Source organism: Euprymna scolopes, chromosome 5 (assembly GCF_053919585.1).
Source record: "Euprymna scolopes isolate OS-2025 chromosome 5, ASM5391958v1, whole genome shotgun sequence".
Classification (NCBI taxonomy): Eukaryota; Metazoa; Mollusca; class Cephalopoda; order Sepiida; family Sepiolidae; genus Euprymna; species Euprymna scolopes.
Window position 1 is genome coordinate 178,136,277 of NC_136486.1, and position 27,613 is coordinate 178,163,889.

General features: G+C 32.4%; 1 protein-coding gene across 3 annotated transcripts in view; it reads left to right on the plus strand.

Annotated features, from left to right (window-relative positions):
- Nucleotides 1–27,613, plus strand: part of LOC145277051 (syndetin-like) — a 173,971-nt gene that overhangs the window by 65,823 nt on the left and 80,535 nt on the right. For all 3 annotated transcript variants that reach the window (XM_080128706.1, XM_080128708.1, XM_080128707.1), the window contains 2 exons: nt 19,481–19,607; nt 24,691–24,871. In XM_080128706.1, coding sequence (XP_079984832.1) covers nt 19,481–19,607; nt 24,691–24,871 — 308 coding nt within the window. The remainder of the gene's footprint in view (nt 1–19,480; nt 19,608–24,690; nt 24,872–27,613) is intronic.

Here is a 27,613-nt window from a genome sequence, read left to right on the forward strand (position 1 = left end):
AAGTTGTCAGCTGAGTAGAGATCCCAAAAGCTACCACTGATGAGCCATCTTTTTCATAGACGTGAAACAACAATCCAATGACTGAAGCCAAGAAGCAGCATCCTCAGTCATGTTGAGCCCTTAAACATTTCAGGAAGAGACCTAATGTCTACAGAATGACCCCCTCCCCTCCTACTGACATGGGAATCCTTCCTTCTGGCTCAGACGTATCCTGAGTCCAGTCAAAAACATTCAACTGCCTGAGATCAGGTGTAGGGTAATCAAAAGTTGCTATGACCCAACCATCGCAAATATGGAGTGGAGAACCATACAATGCAACACTATCTTGTTTGCCCTCCACTGCTCAACCGGTGCAGCTTAAAACATCTTGCCATTTTTTCTACCTTGGATCTGAACAGTATCATCAACATGAAACATCTCAAATGTTCAGTTTAGAGAAGTTGTATTGATTTTAAAAATATAAGTGGTTTTTTTTTGTTTTTTTGTTGAGATGATTGTAAATAAGGATAAAATATTTTATGAAAAAAGATGTTTTTTCGACATGAAATTTAATATTGTTTGGAATTGACTTTATTGTAATAACTTGTTTGTTTATCATCTTCCATATCTTTTTCAAGCAATTGAATGTCCAATCGCATGATGCAAAAAAGTAATTGTGATTATTTGATGTCATTGCGTGTCAAAAATTTAGACTTTACCAATTTTGAAATGAATTGTCTCCAAATCAAATAAAACAGCATAAACAATTCTAATATAATAAAGTAATTCTCACTACTGTCTGATCTTTAGGCTAGCATAATTAATATTCTTTTAAAAAGAATGCATAATTAATATTCAACCTTCAAAAAAATTAAGGAGTGATCAGAGTAAATGTAAAATTATAAAAAATCTGTGGAATTTCCACTGGTCACAGCTAAAGTTTTTAATTATTAATCCAGAAAAAAAAATCCTTGAAAAATATATCTTTTTTTCTTCTTCAACTCTCCTGTCTTCTACTCTTGAAATGTGCCTCACTGAATATCAATATTGATCACATGAATTTCTATTGTCTTTGCATGGGTTTTTCTCTTTCTTGCACTGAATGTATATTCCTTGCCAACACACTCTCATGTTGTGGGGGTTCTCAAAAGTCTTTTAAAACAATATGATGATATACAGCATTTAAACGTTCAATAAAGGAACTGCACAAACGTATGATGCTGCGATTATTTAACCATAAATATGGAATTCATTTCGCATATTTTCAAATTTAACTTCAAATTTTTTTCCTCTTTTTTTTCATTTTTGCCATATTTACTTATTTTGTCATTTGATCTCCCCTCCCTCTCTCCTGACCAAATTTTTTTATCCATATATACATTGATTATCTTTCCTCGTCTTTAATTTTCTTTTTTAATTGTTTTTCTTTTTCCTTATGAGTGAAATTGAGTGTAATAGAATTGTTCAGAAGAAAATGAATGCTATATAAACATATGCAATCATTTCATGGGGTTTCATGGTATCAGAAGGAGTATTCAATGTTGTTTTTGTGTTCATACTTTTGTTATCTTACGAATAAGCGTATGGTGGCAAGAAAGAAATAGACAAACAGAATTCAGTTTTGTTATTCAATCATTTATTTTAAGAATAAACTAAAAAAAAAATAATACCCGAGTTTTATCAGTTTAATAACTACTTTAATTAAAGGAGTTATCCCAGCTGTCTTGGCATGGCATAAGTGATAATAACAGTGATCCTTGCTGGAGAAATAGTAGCATAAATAGTCTTGCTGCTTTGTTTTGATATTAAATTTGTAGGAGAAAGTTTTGTCAGTTCAATAACTGATTTCAATTAAAAGAAATTATCCCAGCTGTCTTAGTTTGGCATAAGCAATGATAATAATAATTCTTGCCAGAGAAATGGTAGTGCCAATAGTAACTATGTCTTGCTGATTTGTTTTGCTATTAAAATTGAAGGAAAAGGAAAAGGGTTTGTCATCTGCTAAATAACAAAGTGTATGTTGCTTCACGTCTTAAATGGGGTGGGTGTTTAATAGTCTTAGTGGCTTGTAGGTTCTAAACTTGGACAAAAATTTGTTGTCTGCTGAATTACAGATGATTAAGGTATTTTCTGCAGGCTTCTCCTAGGTGCCAGGGGTTCCTTCAGCGAGCTATGGTCCTTCTTCTCGGGGTACTTGGATTTCCCCTTAAGTATTGATCAACCGGCTCCCAGGATAACTGTTTTCTGATTAGTTGAGGTTAGATCACAACAACTAATCAAACATTAAGTTTTTAACCAATCAGGATTGAATATTTTACATAAGTTTGGTTTGCTACTGCTGCTACATTTTCGCAAGGAACAGTGTAAGATTATTTTTTAGTTCAGAGAAATTTTAATAAATCAGATTGGGATCTTGTCCAAATTTGTATAACACTTTTTTTTAAGTAAAAGTGCTGGCATCATAACAAGCCTTTTATGGTGTCATATTGAAAACCGAAAATAGCATTTATTTCTAACAGAATGAATAATCCATTTACTTATTATTCTTAAATATCATTTTTCTTCTTTTTTTTTTGTAATCTAAATAAACCCCCAAAAGTTGATCAGCAACATTTGAGTAATCTATTTAATTATAAAACTGTGTCGACTGTACAGCCGTTCTTTCTTTCTTGCTTGCTTGAATCTTGTCTTTAATGACTGGGTGATTCCATCTTTCAAAAAAGGAATGACAGGTGAATTTATATATCTATCTATACTCCTATAAATTCGGGTTTCTTTTGTGTGTATTGATATTCATATTAAAACCCTCTTTTCTATTTATTTAAAAAGAAAATACAATTTTCTTATATCTTGGTTGTGGAATTGCATTTACTAGCAAACGATCTAGCTAATTTGCATATTCTTTTAAACATTTATTTTAATTAATTCCCTATTAGTTGCTTCAGTTTTTTAATGTGATAATCATCTTCAGTTAACTATTACGTGTAATTATATTCATGCAGATATTCTACATGATTTATACTTGCATAATATTTGCGAAAAAAGTTTATAGTAACCACAAAATTATTTCCATATATATTCATGTATACGTATATATTTTTGTTAAACAAATCTATCTATCTATATATCTATAAAAGTGAACATGTCTGTGTATCTGTCTGTGTACATTTCCCTACGCAATAACTCTGTCAATTTTTAGTCTACAGACTCAAAATTTGATATACAGGGTACTGAGATTTGGGAAAATCCATGTGATCTGTTTTCGGCCAGACATTCGGCTGTTAAGGGGTCAAAGTTCAACAATTTGACCTTTGAAAACTCTATCAAACTCCTCCGACAATTTGGGGTCCAAACACTTGAAATTTTAGATATAGGTTCCTTGGACATGGATCTAACTTAATAACTTGATTAGAGCCCCAAACAATAAATTTTAAGGGGTCATAATAGGGGCCAAAGTTAAAAAAATTGACCCTTTTTTTTTTTTTTTTTTTTTTTTTTTGCTCAGCATACACCTAACACCCGGACAATTCTTTTGCCGATATTTTGGAAAGTCATCCTCTCCTTTTGATTGTCTAGCCTTAATTTAAACCTATGTCCCTTCTGGTTTGATGGTGGTCGTAACAGCAAAGACGTCAGGTTTTTTTTCCCCGTTCTTTTCCTCCTTTGCGGTACGGGTTCGAGCCTGCCTTCCTACTACCACTTTTTTTTTTTTTTTTGCTCAACATCCACCTCTAAACACCCGGGCAACGCCGGGCACCCATGCTAGTGTGTGTATATATATATATATATAATGTGTGTGTGTGTGTGTGTGTGAAAATGTTTCTTCATTTATATTTCACCCTTTTATTTATACCAATCCTTCAATTATGAAGCTAAATGTAATTACAGATGACTGATAAGTCTACATTCCAAATTTCCAGATGTTGAACATTTTAACATTTATTCCTTTAAGGTGTTTGACATACACAATTCTTGCACTTTTTTTGTAGCACAAAATCATTCATTTAATTATTATATCAATCAACGAATTCATTTTGCCCTTAACTCATCAGAAGAAAAAGCACTTATCAATTTTAAAAGAATATGAATGTGTATGGACATGATTACAAAATCTGAAAAATTGGGAGAGAAATTACCTTTTTTTTCTTTTTTTACTTTGAACTTAAAAAATTTTTCAGATTTTGTAATCCTGCCCATATGCATATATATATATATATATATAAATAAGTGAGTAGTCACCAACAATGTGTATTTTTTAACATTATTTTATTATTCCGTGTCTTGGTTTTTCATTGAGAATTATGTTTAGATCATTGTAATAATGTTTTTAAATCATTGAAATCGTTTTTTACGCGTTTCAGACATTCTGTGAAGCGTCCTCTTCAGAAATTATTTTCAAAATGTGTTGAAGATGTAAAAATAGCATTTTCGTAGTTCATTTGAAGTGTTTCCAAGGGGTGGAGACATGTAAGTGTCTACTAATCATTAGAATGTTCAATTTTTATTACTCTTTTATATGTGTATGTGTGTGTGTATGGGCATGGCTCAGAGGTTAAAGAATAAGGGCAGGTTTTGTAGGTTTTGGTTTCGATTCTAGCTGATGGCACCCAAGTCACACATACACACACGCATATATATATATATATATATAATCCACAACAAACAGAAAACGAAAAAACCTCTGAAGGAAGAAATGTAGGTAAATTTTTTTTATCACATAGTTTTCCTTAAAAGGAAAATGGATTCCATATTGTTCATTAAAAAAATGTTTTTCTCAACGTCTGAAGAGAGGCCGTTGTTCTGAATATTTTTAAACGATATAAGGTTTGAAATTGTCCGAATAATCACAGAACAATTGTGACAAACAATGAAAATACACTACTTGTTGCTATCAACTCGATCTTTGTTGTCTCGATTTTGTTAAAACAATATATGAATGCTCGATTACAAAAACTGGTAACTTTGAAGTTTACAAATTAAGTCACCTTATACTGACTTAAAATTTATTGGTAGATGAACGATTACTGGATTCTCAATTATATTAACATAATAAAATTTGGAAATATAAATAAAATATATATCCGGTTCAATATAATAATTGATTGAGAATTGTCTCTATAATAATAAATACGTAATCTGCATGAATTAAAATATCATATTTAAGTGTATTATACGACCTGGCAATGCCAAGCAGGCTGCTATTTTTAAAAAATTTTTTGTTTTTACATGGAGGTCACCACTTATCAAGGCCGGAAGCCACTCAGGGATAAGGGTTATTGCGTGCACAGTAATCAATGGGATGTTAAGGGGTCATAATAGGGGTCAAAAATAAATCACGAGATTTTATCATAATTTCTTACATTATTTATCTTTCAATCTATTTTATATTTAAAAAGGGAAAATGTTTATTTCTTCTTTTGTTTTTTCCCAATTTTCATCTTTATGTGAATTGAAATTAGAAACCATTTTTTTATAAGTTTAGAGATTAACAAAATAAATCGCATGAAACCAACTTTTCTGATATTACTGAAATTTGATATGAGTATATTTTGTGATGTAAAACATTAAAAATATTTTTTTGCGATCTAAATAAACATCCAAAAGTTGGTCAGCAATATTTGAGTAAAAAAAGTAATGTTGGTCAAACCAATTCATCATTTCATCCGCTTTCTTTCTTCATCTGATGTTCTTATTTATAACTAAATTGTAGAAGCTGAGAAGATGATTGTTGAATACAATCTCTATCACAGACTTGATGTTGCTAGTCTCAGACTTTTCTATAAATACTATGTTAGCATGTGTATGTATTATCTGATCTAGTTCCTGCCTCCTTTGTTCCAGCTCATTTAACTTCATCAATTCATTATTTCGATACTTCATCGTCTTTCTATAGCTTCTTTCCAAGAACTGCCGGCTTCTTTCTGCTGTTTTGTTCCTACTTGTAGTTTTGATTTTTTCAAGATTATAAGGCCAATAGGCATCTCCTGTCTTTGTGATAATCATCTTTCGTTTTTGTAAACGTCTTCAGTTTTATAATAATTAGTGATGGTGTTATATAGTTATTATTATTAGTATTAGACGATACCACTTGTGCGCGTATGTTACGTGAGTTCTTATTAGTAAAGATATGAGTCTTAGTGAGAGTTCTTGTCTTATTACATATGATGTTGTATCTTTAGAGAGAGAGATGTGTATGTAATGACATTTTATAACACAGACATATAATAACAATACAATTTACCTTTTTGTAGAAATCACAAACACAAAGATGAGCTTTATCACAAAACACATGATGAATTTCATTTCCTTACAACCGGTCGGGATTTCCTCATTAAGAACTCAAAGTTTCACATTTTAGTTTCTGAAGTGACGTCTCGCTTCAGACGTCCGCCTGTCTCTGAGTTTTCTCACTGACCGTCTCCCCTGACTGTCTCTCCTGTCTGTCTCTCTGACTGTCTCTGACTGTCTCCTGACTCTATCTACGACCAACTAACTCCCACCTCCTATATTGAGAAATCCATGCATCTCGGCCACGTGAGCAAAATTCACGTGTTTCAACATGCGCGACTTTGTACGTTTCCGACATTGATTTCCCAATAACCTATTTTTCTTGTGTTGTTTCCACAAAGGAATTTAACCTACATATCTAATTTATTTAACTCATATTTTATTATCCACATTCTTTTAACAATCGGATAGTTTATTTATTATTTATTTCATCTGAATTAACAATTTACTGGACATTCCATTTAAACCTATTGTTCTTTAAAACTTATGTCCAGGGTTCGATTTCTGCTTTCTCTTATTTTCATTTTAACTAATCTCTCTATTTTTATACTTACATGAACAGGGGACAGCCCTTATCATGTAACATCCCTCCCTTCCATATTTCACAAAAAAAAAAAATGTATGCATTTTTAACTTTAGTACATTTTTTTATTTTTACATCTACACAACCACACGGCTAGAAAGATCAGGCTAAAAAAACACAAAAAAAAAAAAATCTCTTTCAGTTAGCCCTTCACGGCCGACTTCACAATTATTTATTTTTTTATAAGATCAGAACCTTTCTGATCTTTGCGGCATTTACTTTTTGGGTGTAGGGTATTTACCTATGATACACATCAGCTATTTTCCAGCCACCCATATGCCGCAGACTAGAGGTTTTCACCTTTCTCGAAATGGACGACTTCCTTCGTCTCAAAAGTGTTCTGATCTCTCTTTCCGCATGGTTAGTCTTATCAAGTATGGCTTTGTTTTTTTTTTATTCTATAACTATCTCATACGGGACATACCAAAGCTCATATACTTAAATCTTTGTGGTTGGCTTCAGAAGTTTAAGATATCCCTTTTTACTCTCATACGGATTCACTCGGATTTCCTTGCTTGGATTCTTGAAACTTCGATGAGGATTTAGAAATATCACCCCTAACTAACTAACACCTTTCGCGCCCAACACCTTAATTGCGCCTAAATTCTATCTAATTGCCCGATTTTTTTGTGATTTTTCTTTTCTCTCACCAGGGCTTCCAAGATCCAGCAGATATATCCCACATTCATGCTTCTTTAAAAAAAAAATACAAGGTTATATCTTTCTTACGTAATCTACGGCATATTTTTGCCTGTCTCTTACTTCATTAAGCTATATGTAATTGCCTCGGGACTACCTCTCATCGGTTTACTGGTCCCCTTAAGAATTTTCGTATTCTTTCCAACGCCTGTTTATTAATTAAGCCAAGACTTACTACTTTGCTTGGAGTCGTTACGTGCAACCAGCTTATTTTAAGCACTTAATTAACCAGGTTCCCAAATTTTTCGTATAGGGGCACTTCTTGTGCTTATCAATCCCTACCAAGTCACTTTTCTTGGAGAAAAATTTTTAGGATCTCTAAAAAAAAAAAAACAACAAAACCAAATGCTAAAACAAAACATCTTTCTTACGGCTTATCACATCTAAAAACTCTCCAAATACCCGTTTACGTAATTTTAATTCTTGTCCCCCTTCTAAAATTCTAACTGAATCTGTAAGCCAACCATACGTCTTAACTTATTTTCTACTAGATCATTTTAATCTAATGTATATTTACGGATAACTTTGAATTCTTGCTGTGAAAATCATAACATTACATACATAAGACAATTTACAATATTTGTTCAACATCATAAAAACATTTTCAAAAAAAAATACCTTAATACATTTAAACATTTTGCAACAGTTATAACTTTTTTTTTTTTTTTTAACAACAAAAAAAAAATCATCTATAACAACAACAATTCAACAGTCTGTCCAAAACAATTGTCCCTTTTTTTTTTTTCAAAAACAAAATAAATGAACACACAAAAGCCGAAAAGTTCACTATGAACACAAAATGCATTTCCAAACAATTTACACCTGTTTCAGAGAGTACATGCGACCTTTCAAAAATTCCTGTTTTGATTGACAGATTAAATTCAACAATTCGTCCAAACGATTTCATATTGACACACATTTTCTAATGCACTTCTACAAATTTCAAAACAATAATAATGGGTGACACAATCTCTGCCTTTGCGTGTATGTGTGTGTGTGTTATTTTTTTTTTTTTACAGACCAATTCATTTATCAATGAATTACTCATGGTGACTTGTTTACTATTTTTTTCCATTACTACGAATTTCTTTTTACGGCATATCGGCCTTTTCTTCTTTTTCTTTTTTTAATATTTCTTGTATCTTTTGTTCTCTGTGTGCGTGTGTGTTCAATTTTTTTTTTCTTTTTTTTTTTTTTCGCATTTCTGTGATCGTGTAAATTTTTTTTTTCCGTGGTATTATTTATTTATTTATTTTTTTAAATTATGTTGGACCCTTTTAAAACGTTGTGTTTCTTTTTCTTTTTTGAATTCTGTGATCGTGTAATTTTTTCTTTTTCCGTGGTATTATTTATTTATTTTTTTAAAATTATGTTGGACCCTTTTAAAACGTTGTGTTTCTTTTTTTTCTTTTTTTTTTTTTTTCGTGGTATCGACCCCAGGTTCGGTTTCTGCATCGCTGATGCAACTGGTTCACGAACACCAAATTGTGTGTCGTTATATAGTTATTATTATTAGTATTAGACGATACCACTTGTGCGCGTATGTTACGTGAGTTCTTATTAGTAAAGATATGAGTCTTAGTGAGAGTTCTTGTCTTATTACATATGATGTTGTATCTTTAGAGAGAGAGATGTGTATGTAATGACATTTTATAACACAGACATATAATAACAATACAATTTACCTTTTTGTAGAAATCACAAACACAAAGATGAGCTTTATCACAAAACACATGATGAATTTTATTTCCTTACGACCGGTCGGGATTTCCTCATTAAGAACTCAAAGTTTCACATTTTAGTTTCTGAAGTGACGTCTCGCTTCAGACGTCCGCCTGTCTCTGAGTTTTCTCACTGACCGTCTCCCCTGACTGTCTCTCCTGACTGTCTCTCTGACTGTCTCTGACTGTCTCCTGACTCTATTTTCTTCACCATATTCCCTCTGTTTCACTTTTTTTGTTTTCAAGTAAGATCTTTGACTTACTTATTGTTTCATCAAATACTTTTGCATGCAAAATCCGATCCCACATTTTGCTAATTCCTACCCTCTGATGAGAATGAAAGTATTTTTTCGAAACTCCGCGGATTAAGGACTATCCACTTATCAAATGTTTCCTTTTCAGATTAAATATGTTTTTAACTCATTTCAAAGTGTTTTTTAACATGTTTTATTAACTGTTTGCTCCTATATATATATATATATATATAAGAACAAATAGTTGATAAAACATGTTAAGCTTTTACATCTAGTTGAGATTACTTTATAAATATTAACTCTTTAATATTTATAATATACCTTAGATTTGCCATCTTGGATTGTCTTGGTAAACTTAATTGTAATTCTTATTTCATTATATATATATATATATATATATATATATATATATTACTTTTTCACCCCAAACAAGGCACAATGCCACTTGGATGTGAGGGGATACTAGCTGGGACATAATTTGCAGGGGGTACTTTGTAGGGAGTTTAGCAGCAAGATCTCTATTTACATTACACTTGAACTTCTGCATGTCAGTACAGTCAGGGAAGTAGGAACCCTGAAGGGAATTCCAAAGTCTAGCAGTCCTAGTGAAGAAACTATTAAGAAGAAACTTTCTTACATGTATGGATTTCTCGGAATTGATGCTTGTCAGGTTTGTCGGGGGTATTTACGTTGAGGGGTATAAGAGATTGTAGTTCGTCGGAGCACCTATCATTAAAGTACTTGTTAAATAGGCAAAGGAATGCGACATTTCGTCAATGGAACAGCAGTTGAAGCCTAGCTGATATTACAGGACCTATTAGCTTGGTGATTCTCTTTTGAACTCTGTCCAAGGAGAGACTAGTATCAGAGGCACTGGCCCAAATGTGGCAACAATACTCCATACATGGGCGAATGGTGGCCTTGTACAGGATACTCTCAGGCATAAGTAACTTTTTATTTTGGTAGTAGAGAGAGCCCACCTTCTTTGCAGCAGCCTTTGACAATGCCCTCGATATATCTGTTCCAACTCCTGTTTCCCCATGAATGTTAAGCCAAGGATTTTGAATGGAATACTTCCAAGTAATGTATCATTAGCCATGGCTATTTAGAGTCGAGAAGGTCTATTGTATTAAAGGAAAGGAGCTTTAGTCTTTGCAACATTAAGTGTGACTATCCATTTTTGTCCCCCTTCCACTTATAGAGCGTGGTGTTGTCAGCAAATATACCCGTCTCAGAGACAATTTTATAAGGGAGGTTATTTATGAATATCAGGAATAATAAAGATCCAAGGATCGAGCCCCGAGTTACACTTGCATTTATATTTATATCCTATTGTTTTGATGTACAATCACTGAGGATAACTTGGATTCTTCTGTTATTTAAGAAGGGTTTAATTATGTCAAGTACTGATCCAGTAATACTATAGGATCTGATTTTCCTGAGAAGACCATCATGCCATACCCTGTCAAATGCCTTAGATATATCTAGGGCTACTGCCCTAGTCTCCTCTGCTTTATCCAGTGCATGGTATATACATTCATAGATTACAGTTGGGATATCTGCAGTAAAATGGGCTTGCCTAAACCCATTCTGTTGGTCGGACAGAAGTTTAGCAGCTGATTAATTATGGACTCAAATATTTTGGCAAAAAGAGAAGAGGCTAATAGGTTCTTTTGCCAGATTTCTTGCAAGCAGTTTTCCAGCAGTCAAGAAAGCAAGATTTATTAAGGTATTTGTTGAAAAGTTTGGAGAAAACTGGAGCAACCTCAGTGGAGCATTATTTTAATAGCAGAGCCAGGATGAGATCAGGTTCATATGCTTTTGAGGTGACTATGTTTTTTATGATACCGTGTACTTGAAAGGGGGTGGTTTTCAGATTGTCTTGTGTGGTTTCTGTCCACAGAGGAAAATCTGTAGTAGAGTTGGAGGCAAATTGACGGGCAAACATGTTAACCTTCTTGGTTGCCATGCAAACAACCTCATGATGATTGGATAGTAGGGGAATTGTTGATTGCCCATTATTTACGACACTGTTATAGATTTTTCAGAAGTCACAAGTTACTATTTCTGCACATCAATGTGTTTTCTTGTGGTTTTGGTATATTCTCTCTTGGCTGTCGCTATTTCTTTTATACAATTACTTCTAGCTTCTGTAAATTTTTGTCTGTTTGTACTGGATTTACGTCAGATAAATCTGCTGTATGCATGCTGCCTTTGAGCAATGGCAGCTGCGCAAGCAGAAGTAAACCATTGGGTAGAGTGAGATTTGCTATAGAACTTCCGTGTGGGAACATGCACTTCGATTGTCGCTTTGAACCATTCGGGGGTTTCATTTGCGCACTGTTCAGCAGAAAGAGGAAAGATATTTCCCCATAGAGCATTTCTGATGTGATCCCTGATGGCCTTCCAATTAGCCTTATTGTAGTACCTTGTCGTATTGAGCAGTGGCTCTTCATTTCAGATCGAGAATTTAGGGTGATGTCTATCATTATCACAGCATGATCGGCATTCCCAAGAGGGCACTGGGCATTTGGTGTACAATCCTCAGGAACTTTAGTCAGCAAAAAGGTCCAGAAGTGAGGCTTGCTGGTCCTGATGATCTGGTAGACGGGTCAGGAACATTACTGTCTGTGTCAAGGAATGGGATATAAAAAAATATGTGTATTTTCTTGATTTTTTTTTTTCTTGTTGTAGTTGATAAGCTTCCAGGAATTACAAACTAAAGCTTTTATTTGATTGATTTGGATAAACTGTTCACAATCTTCACTTCAACTATCTTGTTTTTGTTGTTTTTTTTTTTAATTCCTGACAAAAGAACTACCAGGAACTGAATTCAGAACTTCTAGTACTCTCATATCCATTTTCACGTAAAGTAGCAGTATCTGTCGGGGCTCCATCTATGGGTTAAATAGAAAATTCAATTAATAAAAAATATACAAATACACAAAACAACTAAATCTAGAAATATTTGAAGATATTACAAACTTTTACAAAAGTGACATCATTTGGCATATGATAACCTAAAAGGGTTCGATATGCTGTAAAATAAAATGAACGAAACCTCAACATTCATCATGAATATTTCTTAACCAATGCTTATATAAGCTAAGCCATGTATTAAGGCGAATGATGCAGATTGATTTTTTTGTGTTTAAATTATTTTCTCATGATCATTTGTATTGCAACCCCAATGAGGATTATCCTCATTAAAAACTGGCATAAATAACTACGCCACATTTTGTCAAATACGACCAATAATTTCATGTATATTGTTTCTTCTCATCCTTCTCCTCTCAAAATGCATTTTTCCCAACGGATGTTGAAGCCGTGTACATTTTGAACATTCCATACTAAATACTTTTAATCGTCCTTTTTTTTTTTTTACTTTTATTTTTTTCAGTATTCACTGCATTTTGCACAGGTTTTATTCGATTCAGAATGGAAACAAATCTACAAGATGAAGTCTTTTTTTTCTTTTCTTTTTTGCATGGAATTCAGTTTCTATTATTAACTAACCTTAGAATATTTTCAGGACTGACATTTGATAAAAAAAATTGTTTTTTTCATACACATGCACACAAGCATGTTAAAAACAAGATATTTTACTACATATATATGTTATAATATAAATTAATTGAATTTTCATCAGAATTTTCAAAAAATGCAATATTTTTCATCACTTTTTTAGGACAAATATTTTATTTATAATTAAAAAATTAACAAATGAAAAAAAGAATCGAATTGGTTGAAAGCAACTGTTATTCATTATTAGGTAACACCAGGTAAGCCTTTTCATATCTTTAATAAAAATAAAAAATAAAAACTACAAAAAAAAATAACAAAATGAACTCATAAAATGCAGAAATTTTAAAGAACATAAATCAAAAATGATAAAAAGATCCAAACCAAATCAAAAACGAACAATTCGAATCATCAAATACATTTCCTTTTTTTTTTTAAATCACTGAATCTGGTTGAGAATTCTTTTCTGAATCTCATTCCCTCCAATATTCTACAGCAAATGTCACTGCTGCTAAATCCTATGCTGATGATATTGCCACATTGGATAAAAACTTTGCTGTCATTCAATCGGCCATTGTAATCTTGTGCTTCAAATATCAGCATGAAGATTAATCCCAATAAGACAAAGTTATGACAGGTCTCATTCCATATGAAAAGCAGCTGGTTGTCATCAATGCAAAAACCTTTGACAAGGTTGATCAGTTCAAATATCTTGACTCCTTCTCATCGACACAACAGGCTAAAGAGATGAAATCATCCTCAACCACATTAGCAGTCCTTCTATCAACTTTGATCACGGCTCTGGTCTCGAAAAGAAATAAGACTGAACACCAAAGTAAGGATCTACTAGATCCTCGTCTGCACCATTCTCTTTTATGGCTGTCAGATTTGACCTATGTGGGCAAATATATATATATATTGCCTATGAAAGGAGTAATAATATTTTAAAATGCTTAACGTATTACAATTCTGTCCTTTGATGCTAATTCTGGCATTACTTTAAATTGTTAACAACCTTTCTGGAACAGTGTGAAAACGTTCTTTTGGTATCTGACTTCACGTGCCTGTTTCACAACTAACTTTTTAAAATTGTCTTCTTTTCTTGAGCTTTTTTGTCCATTTGCTGTTTCATTTTATGTATATGAAACATGTTAATTTCTTTTTGATTTTAACACAAAAAACAAGAAAAGTTGAAAAGTATTAAAGGTATAATTAAGCAGAGAATTTGGTTATTTTTAACAATGTTCACTTAAATGAAAACATGCTGCATATATATATATATATATATATATATATATATATATATATTTGTTTGACTGTGGAACTCATCTCTCAAACTGTAAAAATTCTAATATTAATTTGTTCGGTTAGTTTATTTCTTCGATGACGTCATCCTAGTGAGTATAAAAAACCTTACTTGTGAGACATTGTCTTGGGTTCTCAGTGGTTGGATGATCACACCCCTTGTTTGAGATTAAGTAGGTCTATTCCATAGTCGAATTTTGCCACAGTTTGTTTGATCTGTATTTGTTAATAAATTTTCTTGTGTATGACACAGTTGCTCAGGTGGCAGGGTACTTGCCTTGCATGCAAAAGATTTGGGTTTTGAATCCAGAGTTTGAATGCATTCAGCTGATGAACCCAAATGAGGGCAAAATTCAAGTCTTGAATTTCTAGTATGTTGATTTTCATCGTTCATGTGAGCTGCGACGTTTGACTGCGGAAATAATTATATATATAGTTTATTACATTTTCACCCCAAACAAGGCACAGTGCCACTTTGATGTAGGGAGCTACTGTCAGGGATATAAGTTGCAGGGATACTATGTGGGGAGTTGAGCAACAAGATGTCTGTTTACATTACTCTTGAACTTCTGCATGTCAGTACAATTGGGGAAGCAGGAAGCCAAAAGGGAATTCCAAAATCTAGCAGTTCTGGGGAAGAAACTATTAAAGTAGAAGCTGTTTTACATCTAGGGATCTTTACTGTGTAGGGGTGAGATTTTGCTGCTTGTCGGGGGAAATTACATTGAGGGATATGAGGGCTTGTAGTTCATCGGAGCATCCACCATTAAAATCCTTGTAAAACAGGCAGAAGAATGCAACATTTCGTTTTATATATATATATATATATATATATATATATATACTAGCAGAGCTAGCATCATGTGATTTACTGTCATAACCAAAGAATTATTTAAAAACAATAAGCATCTTCATAAAAAAAAAATTGTAAATGTTTCAGGATGATTAAATTATATTTAGAGAATGTTTCATAAAATAAGTTTTGTTTTTTTTAGTAAAACCAAATATTATAATAAGTCCTGAAAACATAAAATAAATTAATCTAAAAATCACTTCAATAAAACTAATGTAACAAAAACATTTTAAATCGACTCAAGTCAAACTAAATTAAAATGTTTGCGTCATAACTTTTGAAATATGCTTCGTTCTCACTGGTTATCATTCCTTACATATTGAAGCGCATTTTATGACCTGAAATTGCACTCAGCATTTTACACATACATCCTGAATATTTAGTTAAAGCAAACATCATATTCCAAAATTTTTGCATAAAACTTGTTATCAAATTTACCTGCAAAACCAACAAGCAAAATAAATGATTTCATGAATAAAAAAATAATCTTATAAAGTAAGAATTTATTAAAAAAAAAATTTTTTTTCAAAATGGCTTCTTGTAGATTTGTTCCTATTTTTAATTGTTGAACTGATTTAGGCATGTTTCCTCAATTGATTTTGATAACAAATTATTTTGCCTGTTTTTTATTAAAAACTATTTTTTTTCTATGCATGTTTCATTCATTCTCACAAACGTTTTTTATTTAGTGTTTGCTAATTCATGCATGTCGGAATGTTGTGTGTTTTGTTATTGTTCTATTGAGGTGTGTGGGGGGTAGCTTTTACTATTTTTTAATAGTGATTTAATTTTTCAGGTGACTTTTGCCATTTGTTGGAGAAAGGGGGGAAGTCATCTAATGTATAATGTGATATTAGCTATGCCAGGTTCAAGTCCTACTATATCCAATTAAGCATTAATACTGTTGGGAAAGGTATGAACCCACAATTTCTTCCCAGATTTGGGTAAAATAGTTTCTTGTGTTCAACTGATCGTATACAATTAGTTGTTGACTAGGTTTTGTATTTTTCACATCAAATAGCTAAAAATGGGTAAATATGTTATAAAAGTGGTATCTAAATCTGATGAATATTTAAAGATTTTCTGAAGGCATATTTAATCAATTAACTTTTTTATATTTTTGCTATTGTCCACATTTATTTTTAAAAATTTTGTTGGTTGAAATGAATCCCTCATTCCTTAAAAAAAATTATTTCCAAAGGGAAATATAAAGTTATAAAAAACGAAATGTCATATTTTACTTTTAGTTTTTGTGTATTTTAGTTTTTAAGGACAATTCATTTTTTAAAACTTTCACTCAGAACAGGGGAAAACAATTCAAGAAATTCATGCAAATGTTTATATCTTGTAAAAAAACATTCGTTTTTGAGAAAAACAAAAAAAATCACACATTTTTAAATGATGACTGTTCAAAACTATGTTTTAATAATTTATTATGAAAATTAAATTTTGTCCATTTTTTTTAAGTCCTACATTTTCATATAACACATATAGAATTTTCTTAGACTGTTTCGTTTAATAGAAAAAAATCATTCAGTTTTAGAAAAAGATGCAAAAGAATATGTAATTTATTTAAAAATTCTAATTTTATAAAACCTAAAAAAATTTTTGTTTTTTATTCAAAAAATGCATGGACGAATGTTTTATCTTTTATAATTGTGTTAATTTAGTTTTGCTTTTACCAAAATATTACACAAAATTAACATTTTTAGAGAAATTTCTTGAATTGTCTCCCCCTGTTCTGAGTGGAAGCTTTCAAAAATGAAAACAAAAAATTTGTTGTCAAAAACTAAAATGCACAAGTACGGGCATTTTTATGGATCTGCTTGTCCGTGAGTGACACAAGGTTGACTATAATCTGGAGTGTGGCTATTATGGGTGAGCATGCAAGGCTGGTAACAAATTTCTTTAAAATAACCTCAAACCACTCCCTCATGAGTGAGAAGTATGACTAAGGATGTAATCTCTTGATTCATAAAATGAAACCAATTTCGTCATTTATTGGCAACATCTGACACATCGATGATAATAACGTACATAATAGCAAGACGTTTGGGTTTAAATAATCAGGCTTTATGAAATAACTTGATAAATAAAAGAGTGAAATAAAACCTTTTCAAAGTGAAAAGAGACAGGTTAAAGAAAATTGCTATCCCACTTGAAGGTTCTTGATAAAATGCAGAAATGTATCTATAATTTGATTGGCCCGATCCCTTTTTTTCTCTGCAACTTCTCACTTACAGATGTGATGTTGCTAGTCTCAGTTTTTTTTCTATAAATATTCTATTATGACGTGTTCTTGATTAGAAGGAATGGTGGAAGTGTGCAGAAAAAGGTACAAACCACCAAAATGGTGCGATATCACTTGTTCTTGGATGTCTCGAGTAAACACTAGTGAAACATGATAGATCATTGTCATTTTTTTCTGCAGAAAATTTTTGGTGATTAAATATTTGTTGTAATGTTTGTTTATAAACATTTTTAATTGCATGTTTTTATTTTTTTTAAATGTTGTTATCCCATTTGTATTTTTCTTATATCAGTTCATAAATTCTTTCTTTTTTTTTTCTTGTTGTTTTAATATTTTCAAATATGCAAATGTTTCATAACAGAAATTTATTTAAACCTTTATTTCTTAACGCATAAAATACAAGATTAAAATCTGTTTATTATTTAAAATCTCATTTGCGATTGTAGAAGGGAAGCCATTTTTAAACATGGCGGCTTAAGATGGCTTCTCCATGTGTGCTTTGAATTCAATTATTTTTTAGGATTAGTGCCTATAAACACTACATTAAATGTCTTTTCTTTTTTTACCAAATCTTTTTTCATTCCAAAGACATGATAATAAATAGTGATATTTACATCTAGAAACAAAAATAGGTTTAAAGCTCCTTAATTTGTTCTAGAGACTTCTACCCAGTCAAAGCTGATGGAGTGAGAGCATGCTGCTGATATGAGTTGAATAAAGGATTTTGTTCTAAATTCTGCACAGATTACAGAGTTTGACAGATACACCTGAAGAAGATCAGAGGTTACATCGACTGAAACATTGTGCAAATTATACTCAAGATGAGAACAGTAGTCTGAATAATCTAAATGGTCCAAATTATCAATCGTCATCTTCAAAATTAATTTTTATTAAAAGTAAAATCAATTTTTTCATATTTGGCATGATTCCACATTAATCTGAGAGCAATTATGAAGAGTAATGTAAAACAGGGGAGATAAGTCTCCTAAGAGGTTATATTCTCAGATAAAGTGAAAACCCTCATTTCTGCCCAGTCCCTACCTCCATGTTAAGAATCGCTTTTAAGATCATGCTGTTGTTATTTAGAAAGTAATTTTTACACATGAAAATGGCAGATATCTTCCCTGTTTTATATAACACTTCAAAATTAATATGATAAAACTGAATTCATACAATAAAATTGATTTTTTTTCTTTAAATTCTACTCAATAATATTTCCTATTTTTAATGAGGATACTTATTTTTGCTAGATACATAATTATATCAAAGTTTTTATTTGGAATGCGATTTGCATGTATACTTGTGTGTGTGTATATATATATATATATATATATATATATATATATACATCTAATTTTTTTAACTTTAATATCGATTAGCATGGCTGTCCAACATTGTCCACGTAACAAAGTAGAAGAGTTTAAAAAAAAAACATGAAAAGGTGTTTATCATTTTTTGAAATGTCGCTTTCTCTCAATATAATTATAAGATAGTAAAAGAAAGCTAACTGTTTGACCTAGTTTCAGTGTTATTTCTGACACAACTACAAGTAATTATGAGAAAATCAAGGGAGGAATGAATATTACAATAACTAAATCTCTTAACCTGAATTTAATATATATTTTTTTTACAATTCAAGTTATACTATTTTTGTTTACCTGCCACAAACACAATATTCTATTTAGATGCACATTTTCATTTTATATAAAGATTTACATCTTCATGAGCGATTAGTGTCCTCTTCTGTCAACGTGTCTGACTGTTAGACCTTCTCAGTACTAAGCTTACAAAGGCAACTTCTGCAACCTGTTTGCCTTTATGTGAATGCTGATTGGCTGATGCTATTACTATGCAGATTAATCGCTAGCACCAAAGTTTTTAATCTTTTTCTTCTTTAAAATTCCAATCAGTCACGAGACCAGTATCACGAATAAATACTTCTCCTCCTCACCTCCATTCCTCCATTATAAAAATTCATGATGATTGTATTGGCATTAAATGTATAATGCGTTTTCCTTTTTCCAGCATATTACAGTGGAGAGTTTCACTCCTTGCCTCACAGATTTGTGCAAGGCATTGTGGGAAGTAATGAAAAGTCATTATCAGACAATGCTATGGCACGAACAAAACAACAAAGACGTCACCGAAACAGGTAAAAATTTTGCCTCTTCTCATTTGTCTTATCTGGTCGGTGTGTTTTTAGTGTAATGGATAATGTTGCAAACTATGCAATCTACTGCTAGGAGTTCATATCCTATCAGACCAGCAATTGATCAAGGCCAAGGGCCACTCGAGGATAACAGTGAGATGGAAACCTTGTTAACTGAACACTGAAAAAGAATCATTGAAATTAACTTAATTTTATTACTTAAAGGATGATATATAAATATTTGAGATAATCACATTGTAAAGAAGCGTTTTTTATTTAATAATTTCCTATTAGGATGAGTTTGTCATCCATCTTGAATTTTAGTTTAAGCAAGTTTTGCATGGTTTTATTTTTAAATCACAATCTGACTTCCTCCTCGACATAACATAAACAAAGCCAGCACTATCCTTTTTTTAAATATGAAACTCATTCAAAGATGCAATCATTTATGAGAGAAATTACCGCTGTTCTATGTCTACATGTAGTGCATAACCGTTCTCCCTTTTAAGTGTTTTATCTGCCTTAGGCATGACGTAATACCTACATTTCTGATGTTAGCAGATAAACAAGACTTAATGGACTGGCCTTGTCATATTAAAAATTGACAGATTTTGGATCAATTAGAAATCTTCCCCCATATTAAAAATTAACCTTGTGACGAAAAACCAAATAACTTGGGTTTACGATCCGTCTGTTTACAAATGCCTCCTACATAAAAAATCCACTGCGTGTGTGGCTTTATAGTGCCTTTTCTGGGAAAAGCAGATGACAACAATAATCCACGTGAGAAAACGATCCCGTCAGAGACAAAGCGCCAAATAGTTAGCAGACTTGAATAAAACACTACTCGTAGGTAGTGTTGATGGCCTTATATATGTATGTAGTTCGTATGTAACCAGAGAGCATCTCAACAGGATACATATTCCTATGCCAAATGGTCACTAAGCAGTGACGGAGTCCTTTTTTCTCCATTTTCTTCCCCCCCCCCCAAGTTGTGTGGGTACGATTTCTGAATAGAACTTAATCAGAGTTACTATACATCACATCTCTTCTAAAAATCTTGGACGTCTTCGGATTCGCAAAGACCGACGCAAATCACTAATTTCATCAGGAACTATACTCTGGGGGGGGGGGGGGCTTTCTTCTATCGGGTCCATATAGTTTGTACTGTCATCTTGCATGCTTTCTGTGTCTCTATGTTAGTAGAGTCCGATTGTTCATTGAATGATGAATTGGGTTTGATATATTTAGGGATATTTATTTCATTTTCACTTCCGTTTTGATTGGTGGTGGAATGGTTAAGGTGTTGTCCAACTTTGATAATATCACATTTCTTCACTTTGTATCATTTCCCCCTAAACTGTCTATCCGTAAACTTCTGCACAGTACAATAATGATCTCCAACTTCCATCACCATATATCTACTGCGGGCGTTAGTTTTCACCCTATCTTGGTATAGATAGACAATCTCCCAACTTTGACGTCGATCTTTATCTCAGTAGTTTTGCCTCGGCCTTTATATTTAGCTGATGCCTCGTGACTTTTCAACCTATTTTGGTATTTTTAATCACCGCTGGATGGTTTTAATTTGTATTAATGTTTTGAAATAAAATCCCATATACTTTGTTTTTATGTTTAGAATTTAATTTTAATTCAGCATTTTAATCCAAGATATTTTGGTAATTTGATCTTTTGGTATACGTTATCAGATATTGCTATAGATGAAATATACTTTACTTTTATTTATTGAAAGTAATGAAATTATCCCAACTGCCCTATTTATTCAATATTACGACTTATGACAATTTGTTTGGTTTTATCGTGATTTGAGAACCGCAATAATTTATTTTGATGTTCAGTCTAAATTGGACTTACTGAAACAAAGATTTTATGTAATAAAATGTTGATTTCAATAAACCAATTGTCAACATCAATTTCATTTTGAAATATCGATTTCACTATTTCACTCATGCCCCCAATCTTTTTAATGTTAAATATCGACCCCCCCCCGCTCCTGCAACAGTATAAGTTTATTTGCTTTAATTTAATAACTAGCGTATAATTTTATTTACTGCTGTTCAGTGTGTTTCATATTCAAAGCTTACATACTACTTGCATCTTGCAGTCTTCCTCTGCACGAATGTTTTACATGGTGCGTTGAAGAGCAAATAAAAAGCGAATGATAATAGAAGTGGTGAGAGCAATGGAATGATGTAAATGATTGAGGGGAGTAGTTTATGACATTGTATTTTAACTTTGATTAATGTTCTTACAAGCGTTATAATGTCAAAATTTAGCTAATATGATATAACCATTAATACTGACCCATCGGGTCATTAAGCGTCCAAACCTAAATTCATTAACAAAATGATTATGACTGCTTACATACAGCGCGCCTTTGTTTTTCATTTAGTTCGATTTTACGTATGGAGTTTTTTGTAAAGATAAATTCCTTATTTTACTTTCGACATACTATTTAAATTCCAATTTGTATTTTAACGTAATCTGTTCATATTTCTTTTTAAATGTTATATAATATTAGATTTCTTCAACTGTATACTTAAAACGTTTGCAATGCGTTTATTTTATTCTTTCAACTTTCTTCTCTTCGTTATTTGAATATTTATTTTTATAACATTGACATTGTCCTAAAAAAAAACCCTAAACCTGGTGCACCTTTTTTCACGCAGATTATTAAATAACTTATAAACTCCTAAAGCTTAATGATTCGATGTAGCATATTTAGTTATCAATATCTCTCAAAATTCCTTTAATTCAGTTGGCAAAAAAAAAAAAAAGAAAATATTCAAACTGTTATGTACACTTGTCACATGAAACGCGTCTTTCTTTTTTTTTCCTCCGTGTTTTTAGACGAAGGTCATTTAAATATTCTTGTGCAATTAGTTTAGCAGAATGTTTCTTTTTTTTTTTTAACCTTGTTAAAACGAAATTTATTTAAATTTCATTTAATATTGACTTATCACGTAAATACAGTTTAATTGTTTATTTGTTTTCCTTCGTGTAACTATGATTAACCCATCTGCCGGGGTTGATGAGAGTTTAAAATGTTGTAAATACCTTTTAATAGCGATTAAACCTTTCTTCTTCTTTGATGGAGTTCTGCTATCACGTAATAGTCTATACACTTATTGTAAGTTCGGACAGTCTTGTTGAGCCTGGATCCATGCATTACGAGTCATGTATGGGATCCGACAATGACCAGCTAATATATCTTTTACAGTGATTTCTCTAATTACTGAGGTCTCCAAACAAATTTGACATATTTCTTTACAATGAATAGCATTCCGGCTACCATAATCTGATATATTATTTTTCCATGGTATATGGGATAATTTAACAGAATATCGAGAGATAACACTCAGGAACGTTGTGACTCTAGAGCTCGCAGAGAATGCACCAAGTTGAAGCAATCCCCAGAGCTTCCAACTCACAGGTGAGTCAACCTGCTTGGTATGATGTTTTACGTGCTTAGAATAAACCTGCGAGATGAGCTTTATCTCCTCTCAAGACGAAAAGGGATGCTGCTAAGCCAGCAGAAATCGTGGATACGTCTGTAATTATTTGTAATTGGTGTTCTCATCTAGGAAAGGTCAGGATTTTTACTTGCTTAAGATGTTCTTTTGCTTTGAAGAATGCCTCCTCCAGGTCTGACATGTTTGTTTAAATAGATTGTTTTGGAGGAAAAACTTATAGGATATGTTTTCACTTACTGCGTGGTTCCTGTAAGTAAGTATTTTTTTATTTATTTTTTTTTTTGATTTCAGTAAAGGTTTATTTGGTCCGGTTCAGATTCTGTAGCAGCATGTTGATTTCAATAATAGATTCAAACAAACTAATGTGTGCCACGTAGATACGAGAATACACATAAATGTACTAATATAAAATTGTCATGTGATTGTCGTGTCCCTCTATCACAGTAAAACCACTTCAGAAAACTGGTTATATTGTCACTTTCAAAGGGAACTGTTGGTTTAAACCTGCATGCAGTTTCTTCTACATTAGCAAGAAAAGGAACAAATGATTCTCCTTTTAAGTAGAATAAAAGTATGTTTGCATTTTATTCTAGGGATATTGATGGCTATAATTTGAATATTTTATACCGTTTGTTTCTTCGTTACGACAATCCAACACATTCACATTGTTTTCTGATTTGAATATAATGTTTGTTTGCAACTTACTGCGTGGCTCTCGCAAGCAAGTGAGTTTTTTTGTTTTTTTTTTTTTTTTTTTACTGCGTGGTTTGCATAAGTGAATAATATATTTAGTACTTTTTTTTTTCTTGGAGGTGCGTATAATGTTTTTAACCCCTCGGATTTATTTCTGGCTTAAGCTGTCTCCACTCGTAGTTAGAAATGATTTGTAGGAGTATGATGTTCATTTATTCCTTTTTTTTTTCTTATCAGTTATTTTTTGAAAATCGTCTCGTCTCGTCGTTTTTGTAGCAACTCGAAATCTTAAATTACGATGTGGTATTTGTAATTCTTTCAGTGTACAGTGTATGGTATTTGTCATAATTTTTTCAGGGTACAAGTTCCACTTTCCGACATGCAATATACACGACTTGTAATCCTTGTACTTTTAACTTAATATTTCCAGGAAAACTTTTGCGTATCCTTAATCAATGAGTACGACTGTTTTTGTTTGTAGAACGTATTATCGTCGAAGTTTTGCTGCTGCTGCCACCACGTGTGTGGCTTTATGATGCCTTTTCTGGGAAAAGCAGATGACAACAATAATCCACGTGAGAAAACAATCCCGTCAGAGACAAAGCGCCGAATAGTTAGCAGACTTGAATAAAACACTACCCATTGGTAGTGTTGACGGCCTTATATATGTATGTAGTTCGTATGTAACCAGAGAGCATCTCAACAGGATACATATTCCTATGCCGAATGGTCACTAAGCAGCGACGCTGGTGTAAATCTGAAGTCGTCTCTTAGTTGCTTATTTTCTGGGGTCCTTGAAACCTAATGTAGCCCAAAATTTTTTCCTACAGTAATAAACTGTCTTTGCTTTTTGTGTGATTATTTTGTGTAGCAGTTAATTTTATTATTGTTTATTTCAGAGCAAACCTCCAGCAACGTTGAGAACACTTTCAACCGTCGCTATGTCAAACAGAAACTCCAACATGGCATGGGACGTATTTGGCAAGATGTGCAACAAAAAGTGAAAACATTCATTCTCGGAACAGATCTTTCTTTTTTCAAATTTGAAGAATTCATTCAAGTCCTTGACCTTGTTAACAGGCAAGTCACATGGGCAATTATCTCTCTTAAAAAATGTTACTCTTTTTGTCTCATATAAAGAGTTTAGTCATAAAAGCTCATCCGTAGCTTAACTGCCATAAATATATTTTCATACTACTACTACTACTCTTTACTCGCATAATGTTGAGATAAATACTGAAAATCTATATACAATTAGATAATTCCAACTCGTATTAGTTGCATTCTCATCTTGAGTGTTAGTCTCACAATGTTTCAATCGATGTAACCTCAGACCTTCTTCAGGTATATCTTGTTCAACTCCTGAATCTGCTCAAAAGTTTGAATCAAACTTTTTATTTAATTTATAGGAGTAGCATGCTGTCATTCTGTCAGCCATGATCAAATAGAAGCCATAAGTATTTCGTAATTTTATTCAGAGTATCGACCACATTGAGCATTGATCCTTCGACCTCCAAAAGAGTGTCACTAACATCTGAATTTATCAAGTACTTTATGTTAAGTTTAATAGCTTCACATGGAACAAAAAAGTAGAGTATTTGAGGCAAGCATTTATTTCATCTGCTGGTGTTGATTGAAGAATAATAGGTAACATTTGTCTGAAATCTCCTGCAAGCAATATTACTGCATTCCCAAATGGTCTGACATTGCCACGCAAATCTTGCAAGGATCGACCAAGAGCCTCAAGTGATTTTTTGCGTATCATTGTGCATTCATCCTAAGCAATAAGTTTGCATTTCTGCAATATTTTTCCCCATATTGGATGTTTTGGAGATGTCGAACATGAGATTTTTGAAAAATTGAATGTTTTAAAGTAGAATAAATAATTCTTCTACTTGGCAGCAAGGTCGCAGGTATTCCTCATGCAGCAAGGGCTAAGGCTATGTCATTTTGTTACCAAATGGCTGCCAAAATCAATTTAATTAGAAAGGTTTTACCAGTTACTTCTGGTGCTGTTCACGGTAGCAGTAATTTCCAAATAACTTCTAATTTACTGACTGTGAGAATAGGTGACTAAAATAGGATTTATCCATGTTTTGACAATGCCTTATTCACTGTAATTAATTTAGGAGACTAAAATAGGATGAGGGATTAGAGATGGACAGATAGAGAGGAAGATATATAGATAGAAAAGAGAAAGTGAGAGGAAAATAGAGAAAGAGAAGGAGATAGAGAGATAAAGGGATTGATAGATAAACAGAGAGAGGGGGAGAGTTAGAAACAGAGAGAGATGAGACAGAGAAAAGGAGAGAGATAGAGGGAGTTAGAGAAAGGGACTCAAAGAGAGATGGAGAGGGTGATATAGAGAGAAATATAGATTGAGAGAGGGAAAGGGAGAGATGGATAGAGAGAGATATTAAGAGAGGAAGAGAGAGGGGGAGAGAAACAGAAGGTGAACTACACTTCACCGTTTGTTTCCTCGTTCAGTAGAGAAGAAATCTTTCGAGACTGTGGCAATTTTAATGTTTTGTTATTATCCAGAGTACCCATTTTTTGGGGGGGGGGGGCTAGATTTTCATCACATTAGAAACCGACCGGGTTATCTGTACTTTTATTTAACAAATTAATAAAAGAAAAACGGGTTTGTATTACTGTACACATAGATTCGAAAAAGTTGTCAAAAAACAAATATATAACAAATAAATGTTATCAAAGGCAAGATAAATTACTTTTCTGCCAAACTGGATATATGTTTTGTGTTTTTATTCAATGTAACATATTTATTCAGCTCGAAAACCATACAGTGTTTACCGATGTATTGGAACATTCAAGATGGCGTCTGATTCTCTCTTTAACACGGTAAGTTTGGGAAAAGATGTTATAAATAAAAAACCGGATAAAATCCTGTTAAAAACTCGCTCAATATATGTTACCGTGACATAGGTTGACATATATTCGGCAGGTTTTTAATAGTATTTTGTATAGTTTTTTTATTTATAACACCTTTTCCCAAACTTACGGTGTTAAAGAGGGTGTGAGACGCCATCTTGAATTTTTTAATACATCGGTAAACACTGTATGTTTTTCGAGCTGAATAAATATGTTACATTGAATAAAAACACAAAAAATATATCCAGTTTGGCAGAAAAGTAACTTATCTTGCCTTTGATAACATTTATTTGTTATATATTTGTTTTTTGACAACTTTTTCGAATCTATGTGTACAGTAATACAAACCCAGAAAAACATATTGTAAAATTTGAATTTAACATGAAAATACTTTTTAAAAAATATCATGATAACATAAGTGCCACTTTAGGTACTCCTTGGGCGTTGAGTTCCATGGCGACCAGCATAATTATTTAATGGTCGCTCCCTTAGCCCCCCCCCTCAGTCAAGGCTAATGCATGCGCACGTAACATTTTTTTTATTTACTGACGTTGGCTTAGTAACTAAACGATTTATTGATAATTTCGTAACCCTTAAACGCATGCCGGAAGATTTAAATTGGTTCATTATTGTTGTAATGAAAAAAAAAAGTTTCATTCAACACAAAACCAATAACACATATTAATGATAAATGATTTATTATTGTATTCATTGTGAAGCGAGGGGTTTGTATTACTGTACACATAGATTCGAAAAAGTTGTCAAAAAACAAATATATAACAGTAAATGTTATCAAAGGCAAGATAAGTTACTTTTCTACCTAACTGGCTATATTTTTTGTGTTTTTATTCAATGTAACATATTTATTCAGCTCGAAAAACATACAGTGTTTACCGATGTATTGGAAAATTCAAGATGGCGTCTGATTCTCTC